The following is a 12,520-nucleotide window of genomic DNA, read 5'->3' on the forward strand; positions in this document are numbered from 1 at the left end:
ATCCCTTTTAAGTATTTCCTTCTAATTATTTTAATTTTTCTCCTTCTGGAAAATACTATTATTAACACTTCTCTACTCCTTATCTCTTAATTTTAGTTTTGTCTTTTCTATATTTTTTTAAATCCTTTCTTGTTCTTTCCTGGGAGAATTTGTCAATTGGAGCAATAAGTGTCTATGCTACTATTTATACTAACACTTGTGATTTTATTTCTTGTCACTTGGTTATTTTAGAGAAATATTTGTTAGTGTTATGTCAGGAAGCATTTAACAGGAGGCTTCCTGTGTGCTGTTTTGGATCTGTCAGGAATTCTGTTTCTTATTAATTCCTGAATATTCAGGAATTAAGAGGAGAGGCAAGCCTCTCTTGGGAACTGGGGAATCGAGGCATTTCCTTCGTTAGTTTTTCTATATGATGATAAGTACCCACTTCCTTCTTCTGAACCATACAGTAAAAGTGATTACAACTCTCTCTCCCTTTAATATGGATCACCTATGTTTTGTAAGTCTGGAATTTTAATCTTTATCTTTGCTGAGAATAACTACAGTATATATGCCTATACCATGTTGATTAAAACACCTTTGCTCCATCAGAGCTTTGGTCCCTGTGTCTTTCTTTCTCTCTCTCTCTCTCCCTCTCTCTCTTTTCCAGGCTGATCCCCTGGAGCGCAGAAGCTCTCTGAGTTCACTTTCTTGCCCGGGCTTCTAAGACCCTCTCGAGAAGGCACTCTGCACCTTCACCCCATCGAGAGGTTGCCTGAGGCCTCTGTGAACAGAGCAAGCCCTGTGTCAGGGGCTTTATTGGCTTTCTGCGTAAACCAAGGAATATCAGCCTCTTTCTCTCTCCTTTACTTTCTTATTGGTCTACTCCGGACTACCAGGTTCCGGTCCATTAAAGGACCTCAAAAGTGTTATATTCTGCTAATAACTTCTCTTTGTTTTTCAGGAAAACCAAGCAGTTTCAAAGTGAATTTATAAACATGAGTTTGACATTTGTTAAAGGAAATGTATAGTCAATATTGAGTATGCCTATATTTCAGTGTATTTAGTATGATGTGGGTAAGGATCTGCGAAAGGAAGGATGCCTATAGACCTCAAGAGATCAAACTCTTCTTGCTCCTATAGAGGCAGAATGAACTGTAAAAGGGGCTAACAAAGTAAAAACTAGGGGCTACAGGATTACACAGTGTGGCAATAATAACTTGTGATATTAAAGAAGATTTTTTGAAAAGTATTCAAACAAAGATTGTATGGGTGGAGGGGAGGAGACTTCTGCCGTTGATAGCTGTCTAGTAGAAGCCAACCCACTGCAGTATTTTTGCCTGGAAAATTTCCATGGACAGAGGAGCCTGGCCGGCTACAGTCCATGGGGTTGCGAAGAGTCCTGTAGGACTGAGACTGAGCACACACACGTACCCACAATGGCTATCCAACCATGAGATTTACCAGAGTCACAGTGTTTGCACCAGTGTTTGCAAATACATTTGCCTGCTGATGGGTAAGTATTGTTACTAGGAGGAAACTTTTGCTTGCTCTCAACTTGAGCATTTGAAAAGCCTCTTGGTGAAAGTGGAAGAGAAGAGTGAAAAAGCTGGCTTAAAATTCAACATTCAGAAAACTAAGATCATGGCATCTGGTCCAATCACTTCATGGCAAAGAGATGGGGAAACAATGGAAACAGTGACAGACTTAATTTTGAGGGGGGGGGCTCCCAAATCACTGCAGATGGTGACTGCAGTCATGAAATTAAAGGATGCTTGCTCCTTGAAGAAGGGCTATGACCAACCTAGACAGCATATTAAGAAAGCAGAGACATTACTTTGCCAACAAAGGTCCGTCTAGTCAAGGCTACGATTTTTCCAGTGGTCATGTATGGAGGTGAGAGTTGGACTGTGAAGAAAGCTGAGCGCCGAAGAATTGATGCTTTTGAACTGTGGTGTTGGAGAAGACTCTTGAGAGTCCCTTGGACTGCAAGGAGATCCAACCAGTCCATCAACAATATTGTAAAGTAATTAACCTCCTATTAAATTTATATTAAAAAATTTTAAAAAATATAAAACAAAACAAAAAATAAAGGAGACCAGTCCTGAAAATTCATTGGAAGGACTGATGCTGAAGCTGATGCTCTGGTACTTCGGCCACCTGATGCGAAGAGCCGACTCATTAGAAAAGACCCTGATGCTGGGAAAGTTTGAAAGCAGGAGGAGAAGGGGACGACAGATGATGATGAGATGGTTAGATGGCATCAATGACTTGATGGACATCAGTTTGAGTAAACTCCAGGAGCTGGCGATGGACAGGGAGGCCTGGCGTGCTGCAGTCCATGGGGTCGCAAAGAGTCTGACATGCCTGCGGGACTGAACTGAGCATTTAAAAAGTGTGCTGATATTTATTCAGTTCAGTTCAGTCAGTGAGTTGTGTTTCACTGCAATCCCATGAACTGCAGCACGCCAGGCCTCCCTGACCATCACCAACTCCCAGAGTTTACCCAAACTCATGTCCATCGAGTCAGTGATGCTATCTAACCATCTCATCCTCTGTCGTCCCCTTCTCTTCCTGCCTTCAATCTTTCCCAACATCAGGGTCTTTTCAAATGAATTGGCTCTTCGCATTAGGTGGCCAAAGTGTTGGAGTTTCAGCTTCAACATCAGTCTCTCCAGTGAACACCCAGGACTGATTTCTTTTAGGATGGACTGGTTGGAACTCCTTGCAGTCCGAGGGACTCTCAAGAGTCTTCTCCAACACCACAGTTCAAAAGCATCAGTTCTTCAGTGCTCAGCTTTCTTTATAGTCCAACTCACATCCATACATGACTACTGGAAAAATCGTAGCCTTGACTAGATGGATCTTTGTTGACAAAGTAATGTCTCTGCTTTTTAATATGGTGTCTAGGTTGGTCATAACTTTCCTTCCAAGAAGTAAGCGTCTTTTAATTTCAGGGCTGCAGTCACCATCTGCAGTGATTTTGGAGACCCCCAAAATAAATTCTGACACTGTTTCCACTATTTCCCCATCTATTTGCCATGAAGTGATGGGATCGGATGCCAGGATCTTAGTTTTCTGAATGTTGAGCTGTAAGCCAACTTTTTCACTCTCATCAAGAGGCTTTCACTTTCATCAAGAGACTCTTTAGTTCTTTTTCACTTTCTTCCATAAGGGTGGTGATATCTGCATATCTGAGGTTATCCAATATTTATTAGTCACCAAGTAATGTAACAGAGAAGGCAATGGCAACCCCCTCCAGTACTCTTGCCTGAAAAATCCCATGGACGGAGGAGCCTGGTAGGCTGCAGTCCATGGGGTCGCGAAGAGTCCGACAGGACTGAGCGACTTCACTTTCAGTTTTCACTTTCATGCATTGGAGAAGGAAATGGCAACCCACTCCAGTGTTCTTGCCTGGAGAATCCCAGGGAGGGCGGAGCCTGGTGGGCTGCCATCTACAGGGTCACACAGAGTGGGACATGTCTGAAGGGACTTAGCAGCAGCAGCAGCAGCAGGTAATGTAAGGAAAAGCCATTTTTAGCAAATGGCATTATGATAGATTACCTTTGCACCTTCTCCTCACTGTAATTGGAAACTACTTCAAAAACCGTCAATCCAAGTCCAAGATACAACCAAAACCAAGCACCACCAACCAGCCTCATCTGAGAACTGTAACTTGCGCAGCTTTTCCTTCCTTCACAAGAAACCGAATGCTCTCTCCTCAGCCGCAGCTGCCCACCAGCTGCAGGCTAGGCGCGCCCACTGGCCCTCCGGGAGGCAGCCACCCCCAGCCTTCTCCTCGCGCGCTGCCGGCGTCTCCCGCCCGCGCTGTTCACCGCAACGCCTCAACCGTCACTGTTGGGCCAGTGTGGCTCCAGGTCAGCGGAGCCATGTTCCTTCTTCTGGTCTTTCTCACCGTTCTCAGGGGACTGCACGGGGGCCCCAGTAAGTCCAGAACCTTGTCTTTTCCGGTTGAAGGGCTGCCCTTTTCTGTCGAGAGTCGGGCCCCAGACCTCCCTCCCACCCGCGTCTGACCCTCGGCCTCGAGGTCTGCAGCCGAGGAGGCAGAGGCAGTGTCAGCGCAGAAAATCTTTTCATTTCTCTGGGTGATTTATTTCCTTGTCTGTAAAACGGACAAAAATGAAAGATGTGGTCTTTTTGACATTCAGAATTCTGCTCTTCTAGAAATAATTGCACTGCCAGGAAGAAGGCATTTATCAATGAGTTCTTCCTTGGTAACTGCAGTCTTCCACCTTCTCCTTGGAAAGTTGCAGATCACCTTTGTCTTCAGTATTCTGTATCTTTTTTTCCCTTGCAAATGGTCCCAGTTTCTTGATGCATTCCACTTTTTAAATTTCCTTATCTCTTACCTCAGTGTAATTTGTTACTGTTCCTTAGTCAAACTGCCTGCCTGCGAACAGGAAAAGAGAGAGAATGAAACCTTAAGATTATAAAGGGTTAAGAAATGTATGTGTAAGAAGGACCAAAAGACAGCAGAAAGGGAAAGCAGATGCATATATTACACACCAAAAAGTTGGTAATGTAGAAAAACACATGAAGAATTGGATTTAGAAATGAAAATGTAAGATTACAAGTATCAGAATAACTTTGCTTGTTTTTCTTTTAGATCTTCATAAAAAGTTTGTGCAGACCACAATTCCTGAAAAGATTTCAACGTCTGAGGCAATCAAAAACCCAGAAAATAATGTAATTGGGAAATAATATTTGTATTTCTTAAATTGTGTGAAATTGCTTTTAATATCAAGACCATAGCTGCTGATGTTGGGCAGTAATTCAGTTCTTGGAGGCGGAGCTGAGTGCTCAGACCAGGTTCACAAGGAGGAACATTTTGATGAGAAGTGTTGAGGCAAAAAAAAAAACAAACATTTATTTGGGGTTTGTTAGGATTGCAGCCTGGGAAACACAGATCCAAGAAGCACTTGAAATATGTTCCACCAGACTACAAAATGGTGGAAGAAAGCTACTGGGTTCCATAAATTGTTAAGAATTAGGATTGGAGCTGGCAAGAAGTAAGGGTGTCCATTAAGCAAGAATTGGGGTTAGAGTTTGAAATGATTACATAACTGGAAAAAAGAGAGGGGGGCCTATGAAACTACAGGGTTGCATCCAGCAGCTGCTAGCAGATACAGTTTTGAAAATGTTTGGTGGTGTCCTTGAGTTTGATACAGTTCAGAAAATTCCAGTTCTCAGTGATGCAAGAATTTGTCTGAAACCCCATCCACTGGTGGACACCTGACTCCATTTGGGATGCCTGAACCATAGTTATTGCACTTTGATTGTTAAATGATCTTAAACATGTCATCACTATTCTCTGCACCCAAAGCCACATATTTTACTTATTAATTCAACTCAGTAAGAGAATCTCTGCAAAAGTTTCCTGTTGTCTCAGTCTCATCTGGAAGGGATTTTACTTGCTAAACCTTGTGAACAAGGCTCTTTTTTGTTTCACTAGAAAAATACTATGCAAAAACAAAGGGAACATTTTGTTTTCTGCATAGTGATTACTTGCACCTATGGCTGTGCTCCAACAGGGTGACACAAGCCCATCCTTCATGTTTCTGTAATTGCAAAGGGAGTTGTTTCATTCTTTAATTGTTGCAGTGGATTTGAACCTGGCACTTGAAAATTTGCTTACAATTTTGAAATAAATGCTTATGGTAGTTGTGCATTTAGTCATTTGGGCAGAAAGACTGATGATACACAGTGTGAAAAACTATTATGGTGCCTGCTACAATTTCTTATATCTTTGAATTTTTCTTAATCCCCCAAATTTGTTATATCACCTTCTTTGGTATTGTATGAAGAAATCATTTATTTCTTTTGCTTAGCCGTTAGTATATGCAGGTTTATATTTGACTTTCCACCAAGTTTAGTGAACTTTTCACCATGTTTAGTGAACAATTGCAAACCACACGAAGAACTTCAAAAAGGAACTTTTCCTCAGTTGAGAAATTTCTACTGTTCAAAATATTCATTACAAGATTTACACTTGTGTTTTGGCAGTTTGGGATTTAAATATATGCAAATAAAAATGTAGATAATCATTTAAAAACATTTAAAGAATTGAAAATATTGAATTGAAAATCTTGCAGCTGTGTCAGTGAAACTGTCAGAAGTCTAAACTTATAACTAATCATAAAAGAGCTGAACTGTTGAAAAGATTGTGAACTTGTGAACAAACTATAAACTGAACTTGATATGTCACTCAAAACAAATGATGACCTTACAATTTGCTTGTAAGGGCCAGTTGTAAACCCAGTCTTTCTGAAGAGAGCCAGCTCATCTTATATAAGGTTTTGGGAAGCCTAGTGTTCAGGGACCCATAGGCTTTCAGAAAGGAGAGTGTTTAGGTATAGACAGGCTTTCAGTTGTGTTGGTGTAGTTAGTTGAGGTAGACTACTTGTTGGTCTTCTCACTTTTAGAATCCTCATCAGTGGATTGAAGCGCTTACTGACTCCTGCCTAGAAGCTGTGGCTGTCACTAATTCACTGACTTTTAGAAACTTTCGGTTGTCATTGATTTGCAAACTTTCAGAAGCTAGTTATTGGAGTGTGGCTGTTAACTGGCTGATTTTTCTGATTGTACATGGTGATAAAAATGATCTCTAATGGTAGTTACACAACTTGAGATTTTGGCCAAATGATAATCCTTATTTCATCCTAGTAACTCACTTATTTTGTAACTGAAAGTTTGTATCTGTTTATCTCCGTCACCTATTTCATTCATCCCCCTAAACCCTCTTCCCTATGGCAGCTACCTGTTCTCTGTATCTGTGGGTCTCTCAGCTTCAGTTCAGTTCAGTTCAGTCTCTCAGTTGTGTCTGACTCTTTGCGACCCCATGAATCGCAGCACGCCAGGCCTCCCTGTCCATTACCAACACCCGGAGTTCACTCAAACTCATGTCCATCGAGTCGGTGATGCCATTTGGCCGTCTCATCCTCTGTCGTCCCCTTCTCCTCCTGCCCCCAATCCCTCCCAGTATCAGAGTCTTTTCCAATGAGTCAACTCTTCGCATGAGGTGGCCAAAGTATTGCAGTTTCAGCTTTAGCATCAGTTGGTTCATTTGTTTTGTTTTTTATATTCCACGTATAAGAGCTTAGTACTGTGTTGTAGGTCCATCCGTGTTGTAAATGGCAAGTTTTCACTTTTTGAGTAATACTATTTTGTGTAAAAACCATATCTTCATCTATTCATCTACTGATGGGCACTTAGATTGCTTCCATATCTTGGCAATTGTAAATAATTGCAGTGAACATGGGGTGCATGTATCTTTTTGAATTTTTGTTTTTGTTTTCTTCAGGAAAAAACTCAGAAGTGAAATTTCTAGAACCTATGGTAGTTCTGTCTTTAATTTTTTGAGGACCCTCTATAGTATTTTACATAGTGGCTGCACCAGTTTACATTCCAACCAACATTGTATGAGGGTTCTCTTCTCTCCACATCCTCTCACACTATTATCTCTTGTCTTTTTTATCATAAATGTGAGGTGATAGCTCATGGTTTTGATTAGCATTTTCTGATGATTAGTAATGTTGAGGATTTTTTCATGTGCCTGTTGGCCATCTGTATGTCTTCTTTGAAGAAATATCTATTCATATATTCTGCCCATTTTTTAAATGTGTTGCTTGCTTTTCAGATATTGAATTGTAGAAGTTCTTTGTTTACTTTGAATCTTGGTCCTTTATCATATATATTTTTTGTGAATATTTTCTCCTGTTCAGTAGGCTTTTTCATTGTGTTAGTAGTAGTTTCCTGCACCGTGAAAAGCTTTTTAGTTTGATATAGCCCTGTTTGTTCATTTTGTTCCCCCCTGGTCTCCTGAGGAGATATTTTAAAAAATATTGCTAAGACCACTGTCAATGAGCATACTGCCTCTATTTTCTTCTGGGAGTTTTATAGCTTTAGGTCTTACATTTAAGTCTTTAATTGATTTTTCAATTTATTTTTGTATATGGTGTGAGAAAGAGGTCCAGTTTCATTCTTTTCCATGTGGTTGTCCAGTTTTCCCACAATTTATTGAAGAGGCTGTCTTTTTCCTATTGTATATTCCTGCCTTCTTTGTCATACATTACTTGACCATGTATGTGTGGGTTTATTACTAGGCTCGCTGTTCTGTTTCTTTGATCTCTGTGTCTGTATCTGTGCTAGTAACATACTGTTTTGGTTACTGTAGTTGTGTGGTATAGTTTGAAATCAGGGAGTGTGATATCGCCTGTCTTGTTTTTCTTTCCCAAGATTGTTGGCTATTCAGTTCTCTTGTGGTTCCATAAACATTTTAGAATTATTTATTTTAGTTCTGTGGAAAATGCCATTGGTATTTTGATAAGGGATTGCATTAAATCTATAGATTGCTTTGGGTAATATGGTCATTTTAACTATTAATTCCTATAATCTATGTACACAGTTTCTTTCCATCTTTTTATATCATCTTTCCATCTGTTTATATCATCTTTAGTCTCTCTCATCAGTGTCTTATAGTTTTCTGAGTAGAGGTTGTATTACCAGGTTGGTTAGATTTATTTCTTGGTATTTTATTCTTTTTGATGCAGTTGTAAATTGGATTGTTTTCTTAGTTTTTATTTCTGATAGTTTGTCAGTGTATAGAAATGCAACAGATTTCTGTATATTAGTTTTTTTTTTCTTGCAACTTTGCTGAGTTCATTTATTACTTCTAATAGTTTTTTGGTAGCCTCTTTGCTGCTGCTGCTGCTAAGTCGCCTCTTTAGGATAGTCTATATGTAATATGTTACATGCAACAGTGACAGTTGTACTTTTGCCATTTTTATTTCCTTTCACTAATTTTTTGTCTGATCAATTTCACTAGGACTTCCAATACTATGTCAAATAAAAGTGATGAAAGTGAGGATCCTTGTTTTCTTCCTAATCTTAGAGGAAAAGCTTTCAGATTTTCATGATTAAATATTTTAGCTATGGGCTTGTCAGACATGGACTTTATTATGTTGAGGTGTCATAGTGATGTCAAAAGCTTTTTTTTTTTGTATTTCACAATTTTTAAACTCTTGAATTTGTAATTATGATATATCACAATATTTGACTTACAGATATTGAAATATCCTTGCACCTTTGGAATAAATCCTACTTTATCTTGGTGTATGGATTTTAAAAAATATACTGTTTAATTTGTTTTGATAATATTTTGTTGAGGATTTTTGCATCTATGTTCATCAGTGATATTGTTCTATAGTTTCCTTTTTTGTGGTGTCTTTGTCTGGTTTTGGTATCAGGCTGATACCTCATTGAATAAGAGAGTGTTCCTTTCCCTTTAATATTTGGGAGTGCTTTGGGAAGGATAGGTGTTAACTCTTCTTTTAATGTTTTGTAGGCTTCACCTATAAAGCCATCTGGTCCCCGGACTTTTGTTTGTTTGGAGTTTATTTAAATTACTGATTCAGTTCATTACAATCTATTCATATTTTGTATTTCTTATTGATTTAGTCTTGAGAGATTGTACATTTCTAGTAATTTATCCATTTCTTCTGAACTGTCCCTTTTACTGGTGTATAATTGTTCTCAGTACTCTCACAATTTTTTGTAGCTCTGGGACATTTGTTAGAACTTCTTTTTTATTTCTGATTTTATTTTGGCTCTTGTTTTTCTTGATGAGTCTTACTAAAAGTTTTGTGATTTTTATTTATCTTTTCAAAGAACTAGCTCTTAGTTTCATTGGTTTATTTTAAAATTTCTATGTCATTTATTTCTGTTCTGATCTTTTTGATATCTTGCCTTCTACTAAATTTGGGTGTTGTTTGTTCTTCTTTTTATATAGTTCCTTTGGTATAAGGTTAGGCTATTTATTTGAGATTTTTTTCGTGTCCTGAGATAAGACATATATATTTTGGATCAGTTTGTTTCCATTTTCATTTGTCTCCAGATACTTTTTGATTTGCTATTTGATTTCTGCAGTGATACATCAGTTGTTTAGTAGCATATTGTTCAGATTCCACATGCTAGTGTTTTTTTGCAGTTTTTTTTTTTGTTGTTGTTGTTGTTCTGATTTCTAGTCTCAGACCTCTGTGGTCCGAAAAATGACTGATTTGATTTCAGTTTTCTCAATTTTACTGAGACTTGTTTTTGGCATAGTATGTAGTCTATTCTGGAAATGCTTCTAGTGCCCTTGAAAAGAATGTATTCTTCTTTTGGATGGAATTTTCTGTAAGAATCTCTCAAGTTTATTTGATAGTGTGTCATTTAAGGCCAGTGTTTCCTTATTAATTTTAATTTTCTGTCACTATTATCTGTCCATTGATGTAAGCGAAGGGTTAAAAACCCTACTGTTGTTGTGTTACTCTCAATTCCTCCTTTTTTGTTTGTTAATATTTACTTTATGTATTTAGGTACTCCTATGTTGGGTGCATATATATTTACAATTATTATATCAACTTGTTGCCTTGATCCCTTTATCTTCTGGGCTGTTGGACTGTTATTCATATTGCCCTATATTCCACTGCCTTAATTAATGTAGCTTTATTACAAGTTTTAATATAGGTTAGTACTGGTACTCATACTTTTCTTTCAGCACTTTGAAGAGGTCATTCCATTGCCTTTTGTCAGTCACACAATTTATTAAGAATTGTTCTGAACATAATGTGTCATTTTTCTCTTATTGATTTTGAGTGGTTTCTCTTTTTCTTTTGTTTTAAATTTTTGCAGATGACATGCCCAGGTTTGCTTTCTTTATGATCATACTGCTTTGGAATTATATAATAATTTGACACTGTGAGTTGTTATCTTTCATAAGCTTTAAAAGTGTCAACTGTGAATTTTCCAAATGTTATTTCTTAGTTTTACCTTTCTCCTTATTTTTTGGATTATAATTGCGTGAGTGTTGGATTGAAGTGAAGTGAATTGAAGTCGCTCAGTTGTGTCCGAATCTTGGCGACCCTATGGACTGTAGCCTACCAGGCTTCTCCATCCATGGGATTTTCCAGGCAAAAGTACTGGAGTAGGTTGCTGCTTTCTTCTCCAGGGGGTCTTCCTGACCCAGGGATCGAACCCAGGTCTCCCTCATTGTAGGCAGACGCTTTACAGTCTGAGCCACGAGGGAAGTACATGAGCGTTAGACATTTTTAATTGGTCACATTTCTCTTGTTTTCTTCTTTGCATTTTTCTCTCTGTGTTTCAACATGGACATTGTCCACTGACGTGTATTCCTGTCACCAATCTTAACCCCTGCTAAGTCTAATCTTCTTTTATACCCTTTCATTGAATTTTTAGTAACAGATACAGAATTGGCTTTTTTCTGCTGTGCAATTTTAATTTGTTTCTTTATGACAGACTCCGCACTTCTATTGAAATTCTCTGTGTTCTCATTCTAATCAAAGTTACTTAATTGGTATTACTTGTGGGCTTGTTGTTATTCTCTATTTTTTATATATTTATTTTAAGTTTGATCATGTTCTTTAGCATTTGTTATCTTTTTTTTTTTTTTTTATAAGGGAAAGTTGGTGCATTTGTTTGCTAAGGCCCCTATAACAAAGAAACACAATGTGTCTTAAGTGACAGAAACTTATTGTCTCATAGTTTTGGAGGCTAAAAGTCCAAGATCAAGATGTTGGCAGCATTGGTTCTTTTTGAGTACTCTGAGGGACAGATCTGTTCCCAGCCTCTGCCATTAGCTTATAGAGACCAGAGATTCTCCCACTGTGTAGGTGTGTCTAAATTTCCCTTTTTTATAAGCATACCACTTACATTGGATTAGTTCAGTTCAGTTCAGTCGCTCAGTCGTCTCTGATTCTTTGCAACCCCATGAATCGCAGCACACCAGGCCTACCTGTCTATCACCATCTCCCAGAGTTCACTCAGACACACGTCCATCGAGTCCATGATGCCATCCAGCCATCTCATCCTCTGTCGTCCCCTTCTCCTCCTGCCCCCAATCCCTCCCAGCATCAAAGTCTTTTCCAATGAGTCAACTCTTCACATGAGGTGGCCAAAGTACTGGAGTTTCAGCTTTAGCATCATTCTTTCCAAAGAAATCCCAGGGCTGATCTTCAGAATGGACTGGTTGGATCTCCTTGCAATCCAAGGGATTCTCAAGAGTCTTCTCCAACACCACAGTTCAAAAGCATCAATTCTTCGGCACTCAGCCTTCTTCACAGTCCAACTCTCACATCCATATATGACTACTGGAAAAATCATAGCCTTGACTAGACGGACCTTTGTTGGCAAAGTAATGTCTCTGCTTTTGAATATGCTGTCTAGGTTGGTCATAACTTTCCTTCCAAGGAGCAAGCGTCTTTTAATTTCATGGCTGCAGTCACCATCTGCAGTGATTTTGGAGCCCCCCAAAATTAAGTCTGACACTGTTTCCACTGTTTCCCCATCTATTTGCCATGAAGTGATGGGACCGGATGCCATGATCTTTGTTTTCTGAATGTTGAGCTTTAAGCCAACTATTTCACTCTCCTCTTTCACTTTCATCAAGAGGCTTTTTAGATTGTCTTCACTTTCTGCCATAAGGGTGGTGTCATCTGCATATCTGAGGGTATTGATATTTCTC

At 38.8% G+C, this 12,520-nt stretch overlaps 1 protein-coding gene across 1 annotated transcript in view; it reads left to right on the top strand.

Moving 5' to 3' along the window:
- The first annotated feature begins 3,689 nt into the window (after positions 1–3,689).
- Positions 3,690–12,520, top strand: part of LOC138430922 (disintegrin and metalloproteinase domain-containing protein 5-like) — a 94,852-nt gene continuing 86,021 nt past the window's right edge. The window contains exons 1-2 of the mRNA XM_069572945.1: positions 3,690–3,924; positions 4,607–4,686. Of these exons, the coding sequence (XP_069429046.1) occupies positions 3,690–3,924; positions 4,607–4,686 (315 nt within the window). The remainder of the gene's footprint in view (positions 3,925–4,606; positions 4,687–12,520) is intronic.

The sequence above is a fragment of the Ovis canadensis genome, chromosome 26 (genome assembly GCF_042477335.2).
Source record: "Ovis canadensis isolate MfBH-ARS-UI-01 breed Bighorn chromosome 26, ARS-UI_OviCan_v2, whole genome shotgun sequence".
Lineage (NCBI taxonomy): Eukaryota > Metazoa > Chordata > Mammalia > Artiodactyla > Bovidae > Ovis > Ovis canadensis.